Source organism: Manis javanica, chromosome 1 (assembly GCF_040802235.1).
Source record: "Manis javanica isolate MJ-LG chromosome 1, MJ_LKY, whole genome shotgun sequence".
Lineage (NCBI taxonomy): Eukaryota > Metazoa > Chordata > Mammalia > Pholidota > Manidae > Manis > Manis javanica.
In genome coordinates, this window is record NC_133156.1 from 90,136,336 (window position 1) to 90,157,743 (window position 21,408).

At 39.9% G+C, this 21,408-nt stretch overlaps 1 protein-coding gene across 1 annotated transcript in view; it reads left to right on the forward strand.

Moving 5' to 3' along the window:
• The window catches only part of ARSB (arylsulfatase B), a 235,441-nt gene extending 214,304 nt beyond the window's left edge, over window positions 1–21,137 (forward strand). The window contains exons 7-8 of the mRNA XM_037000068.2: window positions 17,464–17,583; window positions 18,370–21,137. Coding sequence (XP_036855963.2) covers window positions 17,464–17,583; window positions 18,370–18,635 — 386 coding nt within the window. The 3' untranslated portion in view covers window positions 18,636–21,137. The remainder of the gene's footprint in view (window positions 1–17,463; window positions 17,584–18,369) is intronic.
• Window positions 21,138–21,408: the final 271 nt, after the last annotated feature.

Sequence of the window (21,408 nt, forward strand, 5' to 3'; positions counted from 1 at the left end):
TCCAGGTCCAGGCATTCAGCCCATCCATTGTGAGTATCCGGGATACTCGTCCCTGGCCCTGCGGTGGGGGAGATGTCCCTCACCCAGGCTCCCAGACCGTCTCCCCTGACTTGGTGCGCTTGGGACGCTGGGCACGCTCCTCTCAGCGGGATTTTTTTGGGAAGTGAACGCAGACATGGGAAACCAGCCCATGAAAGCAGAGGCTCAGACCCCGCTGCGGTGTCTCATTTCTAATCTGGCTACTCTATGTTTGTCCCAGGAAATTCACAAACGGAAGTTAGTCTTCCTTTGCTCTGAGGCCTGGCCTCGGTATCCCTTGGAAAACCAATCTCGCTGGCCCCCTGAGGGAACTTTTGATTTTAGTCTTCTCACTGACTTAACTAATTATTGCCACTGGAGCAGAAAGTAGAATGAAATCCCACATGTGCAGGCTTTTTAGACTTTGCACTCCTGTCAAAACCTTTACGTTAAGTGTTCTATAACTCAGGTTCTCCTGGCCCGATCTCCAGTTACAGATTGTCAGCCTCTTACTCTGCCCAGTCCTTCCTTTTCAGATCCGCCAGAAGACCTCAGTCACCCGCCTCCCACAGCTCGCAATCCCCTCCCCCTCTCTCCACCACCATCTCTAAGTCCTTTGTCTTCCCACGTGTCGCCTCCATCTTAAAGTCCTGCATTCTCAACCATGCCGTTGTCCTGCTCTCCTCTTCCAGTGGCTGCACCACCCCCCCCCCTCTCCTTCCACCTTCACTGCCCTCTTCCCCCACCAGAACACGCCCCTCCCGCCCTCAGGTTCCAGAAGCCACAGACAAGGAGCTGAGAAGAGAGACAGCAATTAGATTGAAATCAGTGACTCACGTCTTTGTATCAGTTTGTCTATGTATATGTTTTTATGAAAAAAGTGTTGCTGACTGTAGTCGTTGTATCACAGTTTGTACGTTTGTGTGTCTAAGTGTATAAATGAAAAATATTTTATTTAAAAACAAGCGCTTGTGAAGATTGAGCATTCTAGAACTTCCAGAGAATCTAGTAAAAAAAAATGTTAAGCATTAATGCTAATTTGAGTTTAGCTGAGGCGGGCATGTCCTTGTTGTTATCAGCTGCCTAAGTTTACCTAAAGTCATTTAAGTCAATGTTATCTGCTTAATCTTTTAAGAATAAAATGCTTAAAAGCTTAGCTTCATCTAAACATTCAGTAAAATTTTTGTAAGTAATCTAGCATAGTTGCTAAAAATAAGTAAACAAGCCTAGCAAATAAATATCTTAATAATAATACTGTATTAATGTATAACAGTATATATATATATATATGCAAATAGTCTGAGAATTTTTGTAGTAACCAAAATTCTTAAAGTTTGCTAAGTTATATAGACTTTCGTGCCTAATAAGAAATTACTATAAAGCACATTTCCAAAAAAGATAATATACGTTCATAAATGTATCAATCTGAAAAACGCTAGTGTAAAGTTTACAGTAGCCTATTTTTCAGTGTTCACTGAAAGTTAAAGTAATAGTTTTAAATTCTAATCAAAACTACTTAAGAATTTAATATAGTCATGCTATATAAAATTAAAGCAAATGAGTCTCAGTATCAAGTACACAGCAAAATTAGAATTTTGTTTTCAGTTAAAAAGACAAAGTTTTCTTAACTGTTAGTCGGCTCTTAATATTGAAAGATTGCAGAAAGTTCTTCTAATTGTTTTATCAAAGCAGTTTCTTATGCTTAAAGTCTCAGTGAGTTGTCAGTCTTTAAGAAAATGAGATCTTAATATTAAAAAGACTAAAAGCTAAACTTTGATAACAACTGTGTAACCTTCTTTATTTGCCTTTGAAGTACTTTGTTGTCATTCTAGTCAATTAGATAAGTGTTGCTTCATAGCAACCTATAATCCTATTTAAGCAAGTGCCTTAAAACTTTCTTCTGACAACTTCCCAAAATCAAATTCAAAAAAGTACTTTTACCTCTAGTTAACTCTGATGTTTTCCAGAGGGCCCCTGGAAGATGTCAGAGGAATTTTTTTTCTCATTGTAGAAAGTATTTAACTAATATGGCTTATTAATCTGCTTTATACTTACCTGCTTAATTACCTGGAAAGCACTGTCAAAGGGAATAATGCTGAACTTTGTTACTGAATGTTTTGTGTTACAGAAATATCAGAATTTCCTTATGTCAACTGTCTTACACTAAGCTCTCATCAGATCTTTAACCATTGTCATTTGTAAGTCTTTTGCCATTTATAGTCACTGTTTTATTACTCCAAAACTAGTAAAGAACTAGATTTCAGCAGAACAGGTATTGGTTACATAGGATTAAGTGAACTAAGGAAGATAGTTTTGTGACTTTTTGTTTCAGGTGTTGCTGATAAAGTGTTTTAAGCTTTTTCTCTTAAGCTAACGACACTTTCATGAATGACAATACCTTTATAAGCAGAACTGAAACATTTATCTTTCTCTCTACCTGACCCCTCAAGAATTTAAAAGCTTTCAGTATTTTTATGTTTCATGGCAGTATGTTTATTTGCATAAGTTCAATAAGAACCTGCATTCCTTGTAAGAGGACCAATTAAAAACACAGGTTATACTACCAAGTCATTGACTGGAATGTCATACCTGAGAGACACTTGCATAAACTCAGATATGGACAGACAGCTTTAAGGAACTAAGGCTGACTTTATAAAGCCAACAAAGCCCCTTGGAAGAACTGGCCTGGTGCTTTGCTTACAGAGTTCTCAGCAGCCTTACAAGGTGAGTAAAGAAGGTCACTTCCTGGCAGGTGCAAGAACCTCAAGAAGAGAGGAATTCACCCAAATGAACAGGTACTGCAGGCACAACCTGATGGCAAGTTTGGCTTGGCTTTCTGGCCTCAAGAGGCCTTAAAAGTTCAATCTGAAATTCCTTACAAAAAGTTCCAGCAAAGCATATCTAAAAGAGCCTATGTAATCAATTGCGCTTCTTGCTGCACTTATGCAAATAATAAAGCCAACTGTTAATTATTTTCTCTCTCTTTTTTTTTTTTGAGAGGGCATCTCTCATATTTATTGATCAAATGGTTGTTAACAACAATAAAATTCTGTATAGGGGGGTCAATGATCAATGCACAGTCATTAATCCATCTCAAGCCTAATTCTCGTCAGTCTCCAATCTTCTGAAGCATAATGAACAAGTTCGTACATGGTGAATGAATTCTTACATAGTGAATAAGTTCTTACATGGTGAACAGTACAAGGGCATTCATCACAGAAACTTCCGGTTTTGATCACGCATTATGAACTATAAACAATCAGGTCAAATATGAATATTTGTTTGATTTTTATACTTGATTTATATGTGGATCCCACATTTCTCCCTTTATTATTATTATTATTTTTATTTTTAATAAAATGCTGAAGTGGTAGGTAGATGCAAGATAAAGGTAGAAAACATAGTTTAGTGTTGTAAGAGAGCAATTGTAGATGATCATGTGTGTGCCTGTAGACTATGTGCTAATCCGAGCTAGACAAGGGCAATAAAACATCCACGGATGCAGAAGCTTTCTCTCAAAACGGGGGGAGGGGGGGAGGTTCTAAGCTTCACCACTGTTGTTCCCCGATTTCTCACCTGATGGCCCCCCTGCGACTGTGCCTGTCTTAGGTTGTTCCTCCCTTGAGGAATCTTACCCGTCTCTGGCTAACCAGTCATCTTCCAGGGCCATACAGGCAGATGTAAAGTTGGTAAGTGAGAGAGAAGCCATATTGTTTGAAAAGGTTAACTTTTTACTTCTTTGCAGATTTATGCCCTGTGGCTTCTATGCCCAGCATTTGTCTTGAGGTATCTTTACCACTTGGAGGAATTATGATACTTGGTAAATTCGATATGAGGCACAAATTCTATTTAAGGGTTGTAATTAGGAAGGAAGAAGAAAAGCTAGAGGTAGCATATGGAAGAAAACATGGGAGGATTGATTATTTCTTTGACATATCTTCTTGTAGAGTAACTTAAGCATGTATAGGTTTTAAACTACTAATTAAATTGCACGCACACATTAACATAATGGGAATACAGTTACATAACCAAAGCAGATCTATAATTACCAGCCGTCTCCAGTGAAGCCAAGAAAACCAGTTAGGCACCCTAGGCATTTGTGAAAATTTGTCTATGATATGATGGATATTGTCCAACTGTACTTGAACAGTCTGAGAGAAATCAGACAAATTAAAACAACCCATTCCTGGGAACTGTTCACATCCCATATGTTCTTTTAACCGTAGATGGTCTATAGTTGTAAGATTTTGGAGCGCTACAACTTGCACTTCTCCTAATTCTTGGTTGGGTTCCAACAGTAGAGATCCAGTCAAATTTGTTGTTTTACTGTATGCACAGGCCAGCTTAGATATCTCCTTCTTCATTCCAATGGCAAGTCCAGGAACTGGTGGGATGGATGCAGCTACAACTGCAGCATCGCCTGGATCTTTGTTGAGGTTTTTTGATGATTATCTTCTGGTATGAGTCTTCCAGAGAGTGCTGATGTTGGAAGTTCTTCATATCGTATCTTAGTTCATTTTCTGGGTAGCCAAAATAGGCTTTGATCCTCTGTATAAACACAAACAGACCCTTTGGCCACACTTTGATATGCCCTTTACACCATTGTGTAGAACTCATTGGAGGTCAGCACACAGGAACTGCCTTTTTTTTTTTAAGAGAAAGGAATATTATCAGAAGAGTGTACCTCCATAGCCGATCATCTGACACCCTTTAAGTGATCAAAATTAAGGATATTTAAAGCATGCATTAATCGTTGATTTACCGTTAGTTTTATCCTATCAAGGAGTAATCCCCCTTTTCTTTCTTTTTTTTTTTAAACTTTAATCTACACTTACATGAAGAATATCATGTTTACTAGGCTCTCCCCTATACCAGCTCCCCCCTATAAACCACTTCACAGTCACTGTCCATCAGCATAGCAAAATGATGTAGAATCACTACCTGTCTTCTCTGTGTTGTACAGCCCTCCCCTTTCTCCCTCCCCCCATGCATGCTAATCTTAATACCCCCTTTCTTCTTGTCCACCCTTATCCCTCCCTACCCACCCATCCTCCACAGTTCCTTTCCCTTTGGTACCTGTTAGTCCATTTTTGAGTTCTGTAATTCCGCTGCTGTTTTGTTCCTTCAGTTTTTCCTTTGTTCTTATACTCCACAGATGAGTGAAATCATTTGGTATTTCTCTTTCTCCACTTGGCTTATTTCACTGAGGATAATACCCTCCAGCTCCATCCATGTTGCTGCAAATGGTAGGATTTTCCCTCTTCTAATGGATGAGTAGTATTCCATTGTGTATATGTACCACATCTTCTTTATCCATTCATCTACCGATGGACATTTAGGTTGCTTCCAATTCTTGGCTATTGTAAATAGTGCTGCAATAAACATAGGGATGCACCTGTCTTTCTCAAACTTGATTGCTGCATTCTTAGGGTAAATTCCTAGGAGTGGAATTCCTGGGTCAAATGGTAGGTCTGTTTTGAGCATTTTGATGAACCTCCATACTGCTTTACACAATGGTTGAACTAATTTACATTCCCACCAGCAGTGTAGGAGGGTTCCCCTTTCTCCACAGCCTCACCAACATTTGTTGTTGTTTGTCTTTTGGATGGCAGCCATCCTTACTGGTGTGAGGTGATACCTCATTGTAGTTTTAATTTGCATTTCTCTGATAATTAGCGATGTGGAGCATGTTTTCATGTGTCTGTTGGCCATCTGTATTTCTTTTTTTAGAGAACTGTCTGTTCAGCTCCTCTGCCCATTTTTTAATTGGATTATTTGTTTTTTGTTTGTTGAGGTGTGTGAGCTCTTTGTATATTGTGGTCGTCAAGCCTTTATCGGATCTGTCATTTACAAATATATTCTCCCATACTGTAGGGTTCCTTTTTGTTCTATTGATGCTGTCTTTTGCTGTACAGAAGCTTGTCAGCTTAATATAGTCCCACTTGTTCATTCTTGCTGTTGTTTTCCTTGCCCGGGGAGATATGTTCAAGAAGAGGTCACTCATGTTTATGTCTAAGAGGTTTTACCTATGTTTTTTTCCACGAGTTTAATGGTTTCATGACTTACATTCAGGTCTTTGATCCATTTTGAATTTACTTTTGTGTATTGGGTTAGACAGTGGTCCAGGTTCAATCTCCTACGTGTAGCTGTCCAGTTTTGCCAGCACCATCTGTTGAAGAGACTGTCATTTCACCATTGTATGGCCATGGCTCCTTTATCAAATATTAATTGTCCAATATATGTTTGGGTTAATGTCTGGAGTCTCTAATCTGTTCCACTGGTCTGTGGCTCTGTTCTTGTGCCAGTACCAAATTGTCTACTACTATGGCTTTGTAGTAGAGCTTGAAGTTGGGGATTGAGATCCTCCCTACTTTATTCTTCTTTTTCAGGATTGCTTTGGCTATTCGGGGTCTTTGGTGTTTCCATATGAATTTTTGAATTATTTCTTCCAGTTCATTGAAGAATGTTGCTGGTAATTTGATAGGAATTGCATCAAATCTGTATATTGCTTTGGGCAGGATGGCCATTTTGATGATATTAATTCTTCCTAGCCATGAGCATGGGATGAGTTTCCATTTCTTAGTGTCCCCTTTAATTTCTCTTAAGAGTGACTTGTACTTTTCAGGGTATAAGTCTTTCACTTCTTTGGTTAGGTTTATTCCTAGGTATTTTATTCTTTTTCATGCAATTGTGAATGGAATTGTTTTCCTGATTTCTCTTTCTATTGGTTCATTGTTAGTGTATAGGAAAGCTATAGATTTCTGTGAGTTAATTTTGTATCCTGCAACTTTGCTGTATTCCAATATCACTTCTAGTAGTTTTGGAGTGGAGTCTTTAGGGTTTTTTATTGTACAATATCGTATCATCTGCAAATAGTGACAGTTTATCTTCTTCTTTACCAATTTGGATTCCTTGTATTTCTTTGTTTTGTCTGATTGCCATGGCTAGGACCTCTAGTACTATGTTAAATAACAGTGGGGATAGTGGGCATCCCTGTCTTGTTCCCGATCTTAGAGTGAAAGCTTTCAGCTTCTCGCTGTTCAGTATAATGTTGGCTGTGGGTTTACCATATATGGCCTTTACTATGTTGAGGTACTTGCCCTCTATACCCATTTTGTTGAGAGTTTTTATCATGAATGGATGTTGAATTTTATCGAATGCCTTTTCAGCATCTATGGAGATGATCATGTGGTTTTTGTTGATGTGGTGGATGATGTTGATGGATTTTCGAATGTTGTACCATCCTTGCATCCCTGGGATGAATCCCACTTGGTCATGGTGTATGATCCTTTTGATATGCGGTTGAATTCTGTTTGCTAATATTTTATTGAGTATTTTTGCATCTACATTCATCAGGATATTGATCTGTAATTTTCTTTTTTGGTGGGGTCTTTGCCTGGTTTTGGTATTATGGTGATGTTGGCTTCATAGAATGAGTTTGGGAGTATTCCCTCCTCTTCTATTCTTTGGAACACTTTAAGGAGAATGGGTATTATGTCTTCTCTGTGTGTCTGATAAAATTCTATGGTAAATCCGTCTGGCCCCGGGGTTTTGTTCTTGGGTAGTTTTTTGATTACCGTTTCAATTTCTTTGCTTGTAATTGGTTCGTTTAACTTTTGTGTTTCTTCCTTGGTCAGTCTTGGGAGGTTGTATTTTTCTAGGAAGTTGTCCATTTCTTCTAGTTTTTCCAGCTTGTTGGCATATAGGTTTTCGTAGTAGTCTTTAATTATTCTTTGTATTTCTGTGGAGTCTGTCATGATTTTTCCATTCTCATTTCTGATTATGTTGATTTGTGTTGATTCTCTTTTTCTCTTAATAAGTTTGGCTAGAGGCTTATCTATTTTGTTTATTTTCTCAATGAACCAGCTGTTGGTTTCATTGATTTTTGCTATTGTTTTATTCTTCTCTATTTTGTTTATTTCTTCTCTGATCTTTATTATGTCCCTCCTTCTGCTGACATTAGGCCTCATTTGTTCTTCTTTTTCCAGTTTCGATAATTGTGATGTTAGACTATTCATTTGGGATTGTTCTTCCTTCTTCAAGTGTGCCTAGATCGCTATATACTTTCCTCTTAAGACTGCTTTTGCTGCATCCCACAGAAGTTGGGGCTGTGTGTTGTTGTTGTCATTTGTTTCTATATATTCCTTGATCTCTATTTTGATTTTTTCGTTGATCCATTGATTATTTAGAAGCATGTTGTTAAACTTCCATGTGTTTGTGAGCCTTTTTGTTTTGTTTGTAGAATTTATTTCTAGTTTTATACCTTTGTGGTCTGAAAAATTGGTTGGTAGAATTTCAGTATTTTGGAATTTACTGAGGCTCTTTTTGTGACCTAGTATGTGGTCTATTCTGGAGAATGTTCCATGTGCACTTGAGAAGAATGTGTATCCTGTTGCTTTTGGATGTAGAGTTCTATAGATGTCTATTAGGTCCATCTGTTCTAGTGTGTTGTTCAGTGCCTGTGTGTCCTTACTTATTTTCTGCCCGGTGGATCTATCCTTTGGGGTGAGTGGTGTGTTGAAGTCTCCTACAATGAATGCATTGCAGTCTATTTCCCTCTTTAGTTCTGTTAGTATTTGTTTCACATATACTGGTGCTCCTGTGTTGGGTGCATATATATTTAGAATGGTTATATCCTCTTGTTGGACTGAGCCCTTTATCATTATGTAGTGTCCTTCTTTATCTCTTGTTACTTTCTTTGTTTTGAAGTCTATTTTGTTTGATATTAGTACTGCAACCCCTGCTTTCTTCTCGCTGTTGTTTGCCTGATATATGTTTTTCCACCCCTTGACTTTTAGTCTGTGCATGTGTTTGGGTTTGAGGTGAGTTTCTTGTAAGCAGCATATAGATGGGTCTTGCTTTTTTATCCATTCTATTACTCTGTGTCTTTTGATTGGTGCATTAAGTCCATTTACATTTCGGGTGACTATTGAGAGATATGTACTTATTGCCATTGCAGGCTTTAAATTCGTGGTTACCAAAGGTTCAAGGTTAGCCTCTTTAGTATCTTACTGCCTAACTTAGCTCGCTTATTGAGCTGTTATATATACTGTCTGGAGAATCTTTTCTTCTCTCCCTTCTTATTCCTCCTCCTCCATTCTTCATATGTTGTGTGTTTTGTTCTCTGTCCTTTTTAGGAGTGCTCCCATCTATAGCAGTCCCTGTAGGATACCCTGTAGAGGTGGTTTGTGGGAAGCAAATTCCCTCAGCTTTTGCTTGTCTGTGAGTTGTTTAATCCCGCCATCATATTTAAATGATAGTTGTGCTGAATACAGTATCCTTGGTTCAAGGCCCTTCTGTTTCATTGCATTAAGTATATCATGCCATTCTCTTCTGGCCTGTAGGGTTTCTGTCAAGAAATCTGATGATAGCCTTATGGGTTTTCCTTTATAGGTGACCTTTTTGTCTCTAGCTGCCTTTAAAACTGTTTCCTTGTCCTTGATCCTTGCCATTTTAATTATTATGTGTCTTGGTGTTGTCCTCCTTGGTTCCTTTCTGTTGGGGGTTCTGTGTATTTCCGTGGTCTGTTCAATTATTTCCTCTCCCAGTTTGGGGAAATTTTCAGAAATTATTTCTTCAAAGACACTTTCTATCCCTTTTCCTCTCTCTTCTTCTTCTGGTACCCCTATAATACGGATATTGTTCCTTTTGAATTGGTCACATAGTTCTCTTAGTGTTGTTTCATTCCTAGAGATCCTTTTATCTCTCTCTCTATGTCTGCTTCTATACGTTCCTGTTCTCTGATTTCTGTTCCTTCAATGGCCTCTTGCATCTTATCCATTCTGCTTATAAATCCTTCCAGGGTTTGTTTGACTTCTGTGATCTCCTTCCTGACATGTGTGATCTCCCTCCGGGTTTCATTCCATTGCTCTTGCATTTTTCTCTGCATCTCCGTCAGCATGTTCATGATTTTTATTTTGAATTCTTTTTCAGGAAGACTGGTTAGGTCTTTCTCCTTCTCAGGTGTTGTCTCTGTGATCTTTGCCTGTAGTTTTGCCTTTTCATGGTGATAGAGATAGTTTGCAGAGCTCGTACGAGTGACGCCTGGAAGAGCTTTCCTTCTTGTTTGTTTGTGGCCTTCCTTTCCTGGGAGAATAGCGCCCTCTAGTGGCTTATGCTGGGCAGCTGTGCGCAGACAGGGCTTCTGCTTCCTGCCCGGCTGCTATGGAGTTTATCTCCGCTGTTGCCGTGGGTGTGGCCTGGCTCTGGGTGCTGCTCCAAAATGGTGGAGCCCCATTGGAAGAGGAGCGATCGGGAGGCTATTTATCTTCATAAGCGGCCTCCGTGCTCCCTGTTTCCCAGGGGGTTAGAGTGCCCAGAGATCCCCAGATTCCCTGCCTCTGAACTAATTGTCCCACCCTGCCCCTTTAGACTTCCAAAAAGCACTCTCCAAACCAAAACAACAACAACAAATAAATTAATTAATTTAATTTAATTAAAAATAATAATAAAAAAAAAGAATAACATGATTTTCTTTGTCCTCAGGTGCCAGTCTCAGGCACCCGCTCACCGGTCTTGCTGCCCTGTTTCCCTAGTATTGGGGTCCCTGTCCCTTTAAGACTTCCAAAAAGCACTCGCAAAAAAAAAAAAAAAAAAACTGGGTGCTCCCGTTTCTTTGTTCTCTGGCGTCAGCCTCTGGCACCCACTCACCAGTCCTGCCACCCTGTTTTCCTAGTATCCAGGACCCCATGCTTGCACTGTTTCTGCGCTCTGGTCTGGATGGCTGGGGCTGGGTGTTCAGCAGTCCTGGGCTCCCTTTCCCTTCCTGCTGACTCCTCTCCTCCCTCTGGGAGCTGGGGGGAGGGGCGCTCGGGTCCCGCCGAGCCGGGGCTTGTATCTTACCTCCTTCGCGAGGCGCTGGGTTCTCACAGCTGTGGATGTGGTCTGGATGAAGTCCTGTGTCCTCTGGTCTCTATTTTAGGAAGAGTTGTCTTTCTTATATTTTCATGGATATATGTGGTTTTGGGAGGAGATTTCTGCTGCTCTACTCACACCGCCATCTTGGCTCCACCTCCCAATTATTTTTTTAATCTAGCTACTTCTAATAAAAATAAGGGTGATTTTAGAGAAAAGTATTTTTTCAATAATGCAGTCTTATCTATGCTAAATCCCAATACTAGTCATTGAGATGTAAACTCGATCCAGAATTCCAGTCCCCCATAATAGCCTGGCTAATGCCCCTACTAGGCTCCTTAATAAGAGTTTGTGGTTTACTCTTAGTTGCCCCTTGTGTCCCCAGGTTCCTCCAACAGCAGCTAACCCAGATGACCCGAGTCACCACCAACTATATGTTACTTCACCGTTACACACCTCTTCCCACTGAACCTCCTCCTTCAGCCTAATACCAGTCTCAAACCCCCACAATGCCCCTTGTCAGCCGGAAGTAGCCAGATTGAGTCATCACCCATTATGACCAAAAGGCTGGAATGTTAGGCTGGAGAAAGTAAAAACAAGTACATGCAAACAGAACAGAGAGATGCCATAGGGGGAGAACAGACTAGACCGCAAAGTCCGTGCTGTATATGAAAAGGGGATAGCTCTCCCTGAATTCCATCCTGATGTGCCAACTAAGACCCGGATGTCAGCCTCCTCCCTCTTGGAAGGAAAAAAAGTTTCTAGTTGACTATTATGTCACCTTTAGCCAATCATAGCTCTCAACACCCCCCTAAGGTAGTTTGCCCACTCCTCCCCCTCCTAATCCCTTATAGGCACCCCACCTCCCTAACCGGGTGTGACTTCTCTGGCTTCTGGCAAGAAGGCCACAGAACCTCACCTGGGGGTATTTAAATAAATTACCTGGCCCTTTGTTGCCTCTCTTTGCCTGCTTATTCTGGTAGAATTTATCTTACACTATGTTTGTTAAAGATATTAAGTCAATAATTAAGAACCTTCCCACAAAGAAAACTCTAGGCCAAGATGGTTTTACAAATTAACTCTTCCAAATATTTGAGGGTAACATCCATTCTACACAAAATCCTCAGGGAATACTTCCCAATTCCTATTATAAGACCAATATCATGACTCAAAAATATGATGAGAATTTCAAGAAAAAGAATATAGAGCAATTTCTATCTTAAGCATAAGTGCAAAATTCCTAAGCAAAATGTGAGTCCAGCAAATATAACAAATCATAAACAAAATAGAAATCCAATATATAAAAAGGGTAAACATCATGACTAAAAGAGGTTTATTTCATAAATGCAAGGTTGATTTAGCATTTAAAAATCAATATATGTAAGTCATTATGTTAAAGTATAAAAGAGAATAATTATATTCTCAATGCAGAAAAAGTATATAATAAAATTTAACACCCATTTATGATAAAAATATAAACTCATAAATTAGGAATAGAGAGGATCTACTTTAATTTCATAAACTATAATCACATATATTTTCTATTGCCATCATACTTAACAGTGAAATATTCAGTTTTTCCTCTGGAATTAGGAGTGAGATAGAAATTCTCACTATCCACTAATTTTATTCAAAATTATACTGAAGATTTTATCCAGTGTCATAAGGTAAAGAAAAGAAACTAAAAGATATAAAGATAATACAGGGAGAAACAAATGTCATTATATATAGGTGACATGATAGAATGCATAGAAAATCCAAAGATTACAAAGGATTGGAATTAACTAGTGAATTTAGCAATGTCACTGGATATAATAAGGTCAATATGTAAAAAAGCCAACTGTATTTTTATACACTAACAATAGTCAGAATATGAAATATATTTTTAAATATCATTTATAATCATATCCAAAAAAATCAACCAACTAGGAGTAAACCTAAGAAAGATGTGTAAGACCATTGTGAGACAGGGACCATAAATGTAGTCAGAGTAGGGTGACAGCCTCCGGAGGGGGCAGGGCAGGATATTTGCAGTCAGAGCAATGTAACTACATGCAAGGAAACCCCCCTGCTAAAACTCTATGTTAAACATTGAGCTCTAGAATCATTCTTCAGTGAAATCAGTTAATGTTCCCCAGATGAAGAAGAGTAGCACATGTTTTATTATGCTAACCATTTATAATCATGTGTAAGATTCTCTTTAGCATACTAAAAGGCCCAGGCCTACCTGCTGTCTTTCCTCCTTCAGATCTGATGAAGTGATTTTGCAAACTGGGCAACTAATTTAGCAGGTAAGCCCAGGCATTAACAGCACAGTAAAAGGCAGGAAGGATTCCACTTAAAGATAAGATTGCATTTTAATACCCAAGAAGTTAAGAAGTTAGAAATTCTTAACTTACTCTTTAGCAAACAATACCTCGGCCCACCTTGGGGGCTGAGCAGGTGGCCTTGTTTCATATGCTCCCAGACCAAGATGCTGGTATCTCAAAGAAAAATTATCAGAGGAAGTTACTTGTGTTAAGTTAATTCTAAATATTCAGGGACCACTTAAGACCACACCCCTAAGTTTTTTCATGTTCTCAAAGAATCCTCAGCTGCCTATAAAACCCCCTAGACAACGCACCACTACGGATTCTCTTGTCCCCTCCTGGTGTGAGCCGGGAGCTCTGTCCTTTCACTTTATCTCTAAATAAAAGCCTGTACCTTGCTCTCCTACCTTGACTGTTTGTGAAGCTCATTGTTCGGCTCTGCAAACAAGAACCCCGGCATCAATGCACAGAATATCATAAAACATTATTAAGAGAAAATTTGGGGATCCACCATATTCATGAATTGTCTCAACATTTTAAGACACAAATACCCCCTAACTGATCCTTGGTCAATAATATCCTAGTAAGTATTCCAGCAGCTAGTTTGTAAAACACGGTAGTCAGCTCCTAAAATTTATACTGAATGTAAAAGCCCAAAAAAGATAAAATCAATCTGGAAGAACAACAAAGTTGGAGACTTACTTTACCACATGGAAGAGCTTATTATAAATCTACAGTAATTAAGACAGTGTGGTATTAGCACAATGATAGATGGATAGATCAGGGGGACAAAATAGAAACTCTAAAGCTGGGCTGTCAAATGCAGTAGCTACTGGCTACATATGGCAATTTAAGTCTAAATTAATTAAAATTAAATTAATTAAAATTCAGTTCCTCAGTTGTGCTAGCCACATTTCATATGCTCAATAGCCACATGTGGCTAGTGGCTACTGCATTGGATAGCCAGATATAGAACATTTCCACCACTGCAGAAAGTTCCACTGGACAAGCTGCTCTAGAGACAGACTAACCACATATGGAAATCAGATGTTTGATAAAGGTATCACTTTAGATGAATAGAAAAGAAGAGTCTTTTCAATAAATTGTGCCTGGTCAGATGATAGCCATATTTGAAAAATCAATCTTGATTCCTACCTCACTTCATGCACAGAAATCAATTCCTGGTGGGTTCTGAGTCTAAATTTGAGAGGTGGTGGAATTTTCATAGGATGGAAAACCATCCAGGAATGAAAATGAATGAAGTGCAGGAACAGGCCAAACCTCAAGGCCAAGGGTGGAACTCACAAACATTATGTTGATCAGATGGAGCCAGAAATAAAAGAGGATGTGCTGCATGGTTTCCATTCATACGAAGTTTAAAAGCACACAAAAATAATCTCAACTGTTTGAAGTTAGGATAGCAGTGACCTTGGGGTGGATAATAATTGGAGGCTATCTGCATGGGCTTCTGAAATCCTAGCAATGCTCTGTTTCTTGAGTGGACTAGTGTATATAGAGAAGAGTCCACTTTTCAAGCATGACTTGTACACTTTTCTCTTTGGATGTTATTTTAAAACGTTTTTTAAAGCAACCCTGGATTGACATGAAAGAATTCTCACTAACTGAACAATTTTTTTAAAAAAAGAAAAATATTGTCTCTAAAACTTTTAGATAGGTGAAAGTTTTAATTCTGAAAATATCAGGCAATAGATATGGAGAAATGGGGACATTAGCAGTAGGAGGGCCAACAGGTAAATGTTATAAAGTTGGAAATGTGTGTACCTTGCAACTGGAGAGTTCTACCTCCAGACACATATCCCAGAAAAACTCTTGCACATGTGCACAAGGAGATGTGCACACAGTGTTCAGTGCAGGAGAGTTTATATTAGAAAAAAATTAAAGTAACTACATGCCTATCAACATGGGAATGGATAAGTAAAATATGGTTTTTGATATAGTGAAATATTAAATAGTTAAAAGGAATATGTAAATACATATATAAGATTACAGAGCTCTAACAATACTGTCATGGATGAAAAAGCAAATTGTAGAATGCGTACATCATAAACACACATACATTTTAAAAGTATACAACAGGATGATATATTATTCCTTGACAGAGAGATGTGCTACTTATTTTAAAAAGACTGAAGGATCCACTGTACACTGAAGTCATGATAGGTGCCTCTGGGGAGTGGATAAAGGGACTGGGATTGATGATGGGGACAAAAGACTGCCACTTCATTGTCCTGTTTCCTTTATTTAAAAAAAAAAGCAAATATGACAAAATGTTAACATCTGTTCATTCTGGGTGACAGCTCAGAGGGTGTTAGTTATATTTTTCTTTGTAATTTTGTCTTTGTTTAATTACTCAACATGAAAAAAAGTTGAGACAACAGCATGTTTCACCATTTAGTTTTAAACATATTTATTGTTTAGGTTTGTTCCTGTTTGTTTTAAGGAAAAAAATATATATAAATATAGCTGAGATAGCTAAATTTCATTTTTTTGTTTATGTTCACAAAGTGTGCTTGTTTTATTTAACATTCTTGATATCAAAATAATGGCCTTTATATAAACTTGTGAGGAGTAAGCCACGATGCCTCCCAGTTCTACCATGGCCTGTGTATTAAGAATGCATTTCCTATGATAGCCATCCTCACTGCCCTTGATCACTAGAAGCCTCCGTTTGTATCAGAGCCAAAATAACACAAGCAACGGAGAAACAAGAAGTCAAACAGATTTTCTCTTTGAGGCTAACGATTTGTCGGTGTGTGATTGTTAAGACTGAGGATGGAAACTACAATGTTATTGGCTCCATCTTCCATATGGCTCTCCAGCGTCATGTCCAAATACTGACAAAGGACTAGACCCTGCCTTTCTACTCCTGGCAGTGCCTCCTGCTTTACACCCTGAGCAGCACACTCGTCTGGCTCTGGCAGGCTAGGGACGCTCTCAAAGTCCTTCAGCAGGTGGGGACCACAGCACTGACCTTGGCGGTGGAGAGCGCCTTTCCCAGACACATCGCACCCTAGCTCTTGCTCATCGGGCTGGTCGCTCGGCAGCCTTTAGTGCCAGTATGTTCACAGCCCCCAAGGTGATGGCTGTGAACATATTTGAAAAGTGCTCAAATACATATGGACTTAAAACAGACTGAACATTATACAGTTAGGCCCTAGGTGAGGCTTTTGAACAGGAAGCAGTGAGGTGAGGGACCGCCTTGCCTTGCCCTCATGGATCCTCCCCATAAGCAGGTCAGAGAAAGAGGTATCCAAAAGAAGGAACTGAGTGTGCTCAGTTCAGACCCTTTTGTCTAATGTGGGGGCCAGCCTGTCCTCGGTCTGCTGGAAGCACTCCGCTCTGCTCTTAGCTGTGCTCTCTGAGGGTGCCCCGTGGGTGTCCTGCAGTATCAGTGATGGGTGGTCTAGCCTTTTAAGTTAGGGGTCAGTTACTAGCAAGGCTTCTCTGCCACAGATCTGAAGCTGTGTTCTGTCCAGTCAACTATCAGTAAGAAAAGCAATATTTTTAGTTCCATCTGTTTGGGTTCTACCTTTCAGTTGGTTCCAAACTCAAGAGGGCAGAGGGGGTAAGAATAATTTTTAATTATTCCCATCAAAAGCGTGATGATCAATTAATATAATGAATTTATCAAGATGATAAATCAATGTAATCCATGATAACAGCCAATAATTTGCATACCAAATCCATTCTTACACCCATAATTATCCTGTCTGATAGTTAAGTGAGCATTGATCAGTTACTCTTAGATTTCATAAGTGTGGTAAAAAAAAATACATGTACTATTTATCATGGCATGCTTGAACTCTCATAGCTTGAGATACACTCCATTAAAATGTGCGTTTTATAATGTATTATTTTATCTACATAGGTATAAGTATACACAGAAATGTACTTAATTCAATCGTTTGGCAGCAAAACAAACAAAACAAAAACCCAGTAAAAACAACTCCTCCTGCTGTAACAGAACACTGTTCTGCATATGGCCAGCTGTTCATTGGCAGAACATAGTGATTTTAAGGATGAATTAGTGTTCTAATCTCATTGGGATTTCCTCTATATTTATGGTGGTTTAAGACTGACATGTAATGTAACTATAGCTTTCTGTTTATATTTAGTAGAAGATTCATTTCTGTGGCTGGATACACATTTACACTCCAGCATTGAATAAAAGCTACTGTTCTGCAAGAAGTATATTAAATGTTGGTTATAACAACACATCCCACTAACAGTGATCTATTTCTTCCAAACTGTTTCTTTCTAGGTCCTGGGAAAAGCATAGCTCCAGCAAAGGATTCTTCTTATCCCGAATATTCAATGTTCAACACATCTGTCCATGCTGCAATTAGGCACAGGAACTGGAAACTGCTCACGGGATACCCAGGTAGAATGTGTAGCATTTCCCACCAGAACATCAAAGAAAACTTCACCAAAGTAACAACTGCCTTTTGCCAAACTTATCTCTGGGGCTGCTGAATTAGGAGGAGTGGTATGATCTACTGGTCTTGACCCCCCCAAAAATGGGGTAATTGTAGGCAGGTTGGGGGCATGGGGGGAGGGGTGGTGGGGATGAAAGGAAGAAATGCCACTGTAACACTTCATGGAAAACAGTGATTCCTGATGTGTGGCTAAAGCACAGCACATCCAGCTGGCAAAGAGACTCTAACAGCTACATCCTCAACCAATTGTGTAGCTCACTAGGGGAGGAAATTGCTTTCCATGAGCACATTTTATAAAAGTGACATCTTTTAAATACTTTGTAAATATGTTGTATGACGGTCAAGACTGTGATGCAGGGAAGCAGTGTTTATGATGAGGGCATTCTTGACATTTGCGGCAAGATGATTCTTCATTGTTTGGACAGTCCCATGTGTTGCGAGACATTTTAGCATCCTTGGCTCATGACCACTAAACGGCCAGTAGCGCCTCCTTAAGTCACTGCGACAACTAAAAATCACACACACGCACACACACATGCACACACACACATTCTTGGGTGCCCCTGGTTGTGAAGCAGTGAGATAGATCTGGACACAGCATCAAAGGCCGCTTCTTTTTCACATGTCCAATGCCCGTAACCCAGGTCAGTCTTGTTCCCCCAACTCCTTCCTCAAAATGAGCACCTGCCTACAATGTTTCTCCCCAGTAAACTGTTGTATTCCTTTGCCAGGCTGCGGCTACTGGTTCCCTCCACCATCTCATTACAATGTTTCTGAGATACCCTCCTCGGACCCACCAACCAAGACCCTCTGGCTCTTTGATATTGATAAGGATCCAGAAGAAAGACGGGACCTGTCAAGAGACTATCCCCATGTCGTCAAGCAGCTCCTTTCCCGCCTGCAGTTCTACCACAAGCGCTCAGTGCCAGTGCACTTCCCCGCACAGGATCCCCGCTGCGACCCCGAGAGCACAGGGGCGTGGGGCCCTTGGGTGTAGGATCTCAGGCAACCTGGGCCAGCCAGATCACCTGTTGCAAGTTGGACTCCAGGTCTTTATTCGTGTGGCTCTTGTCTCATTCGTTCTCCCAGTCTGGGTTCACCCAGGCCTTTTCTTATGCCTAAACCACACTGAGGTGTTCAATTTCAACCCTTAGGGCATTTAAGAAGCTGATAAAATCTGGAATGTTCCTGCTGTTGGCTGGGGCATGTGTCTAGAGGAGAGGGTGACTGGGTTCACCCCTTTTTCCTGAGCTCTGGGACAGCTGGGAACTTGAAGTAGGAACTTCCCACTGAGTCCTGGAGGCTGAAGCAGCTGGCCCTTTTTGCCTCACAAGTCAGATGTTAGATTTCCTTCTGCCAATAGCCCGGTTTTATTGGAGTGACTCATATTTCTTGTTACAAATATAGGGAGCAGAGCATTTTTAATGGTTCTGTTGGCCAGAGGTTCTCCCGTCTGTGAGAGAACACATGCATCATCCCCTTAGCTCAGCCCGCCCTCGCTCTGCCATCACTCTTCCCACCAGGGAGCATCTGGCCCATTTCATTATGGAGAGCAGCATGGCAATATGCCTTCTCCTTGGTTTTGGTGTTTACAGTAAAGAAGTATGTTTTTATCCCCAACTCTTTTTCCAGCCATTGCTCATACTTGTGTAGCCTTCCTGGTTTCCCCAATTCCACTGTTGTTCTTTTCCTAACCTCCGTTTTGACACAGGCATCCTGTGCCTGAGAAGGCTGGCTGCTTTGCCTCTCACTCTGAGCACCACTGGTTCTTAGAACACTGCTGAGCTCTGCCTTCCTTTTGCCCCTGACACCAAAGCTGGAGCCCTGCCCGAAGAACGTGGTCAAGTCTGGCTCGTGAACATGCTAATGCGGGACAAAGGGGCCAGGGTGCCTGATACTGGGTCTGGTCATATGCTTGATGAGGTTCTTTCTAAGTTTCAGGGAGTTTATGATCATGGTTGTAGCTTTTTCTCATCGTACATTAAGAGTTGCACAGTTATTCCCTAGCAGTGAGGAGAAACTCCAGGAGAGAATAATTTTGTCCTGAGATGGTAGAAGTGGGCAGCTTGAAAGGAAATGGCCAGCATCTGGGGTACTGGCCTTGGTGAAGCAAGGTAGCCCACATTTTTCTTATTCTCTCCATTTTACTGCTTGTATTGAGGTTCTGGATTGGGGAAAGAGGACACACAGTTGACCCTCCAGCTCTTTCTCAGTCCCACAAACATCCTACTAACATGGATCAGTCCATATTAGCTCCAAAGAGTGTCAAACTCAGAGAAATATATGCAAAAACCGTACTCTTTCTTGCATTAGCTCCACTGTTTCATTCACTGCTTGTCACTAATGCCTGGATCAGTGCCTGACAGATAGAATGCACTCAATGCATTTTTTAAAATAAATGAATGAATGAACAAAACAGCAAATGAGAAAGTCTTACCCCATGAAAGATGCTACTCCAGTGTTTTAAAGCTGCCCTCTCGGGGAGGAGCAGAGCCTGCATACTCGCAGCCGTAGGACACTCCATAGTAAAGTTGTAATGTCCTCTCCGGGGGGAAAAGGGTGAAATATGCCTACCAAAGGTAATCCTTTGCCAGTAATCTTCAGTTCTGTTCTTCATAGGACCAAATCATAGGATATCCTTATATAGCCATCTTCAGTAGAAATATTTTCTGTCACTACTAACTTGTATTAAAATAAGAGAATTGGAAGGAACCAGTGCTAGAACTAATGACAGCTATCACCAACCTTTACCACATTCCTAGGTTAGCAAACAGCTGGCCACAGTGCTGTCACTTCTCCCTCCCAAGCCTGTGGCAGAAATTGTGAACTACCTGAGCCCCAATGTCCCTCTTCCAATCCCATGGCTGCAGGTACTACCTACTCTAAGATTGGACGCCATCGCCACATGCCACCTGTTTGCTCCCCTGTGCTCTACAACTGTCCCCAATTCCAGTTCCTTGACCACATGTACAATGTAGGTGTTCTGCACTCAATGGCTTTAAAAGGAGTTTTAAAAACTAATTTCTTGTAAAACTTTTGAGATTTTATTTTATCCATCATAAAATGTATCTCATTAGACTTTCTTATTCTGTACAAGAATGTGAACAGATTCATAGGTTGTTATTAGAAGTATTAATATTATTTCTTTCCAAATTTGTTTACCTTTAAGAAGGGTTTTACTTACTTGTTTTTCTTTGTTATCACATGATTGTCCCAGATTTGGGGGACAAAAAATTAATTTTACCTTTTAAAATGTGTCAGCTGTGATTATGGGGTTCCATTAGGGTGATGAAAAATTCTGGCACTAGATACTGTTGATGTTTGTACAACATCATGAATGTACTTAATGCCTCTGAATTGTATGCTTTAAAGTGGTGAAAGTGATCAATGTTATATTTTTTTCACAATTTTAAAAATGTTTCAGCCAATTTTATGCTATGTAAATTATATATCAACAAAACAAATAAATATAGCAAAAGATCAGAACTAACAAAGAAAATTGTGTCAGTCATTGCCTCAAGTATGTAACTGACAATACAAGATTGGAGGGAGGTCTAGAGAGGTTAGGAGAAGTGATAATGAGACAATGTTTTTGTTTTCTTTTGCTGCATAACAAATTAACCAAAAGAGATTTCCTCAAAGGATTCACATCATGTATTAGTGCTGGGGGGAGAGGTGGAAAGACCAGGATATGGTACAGAGGAAACTACAGGTGTGTCCTCTGCCTCAAAAGGCTTACAATTGAATTCTGTGGTACCAAGTTCTTTCCA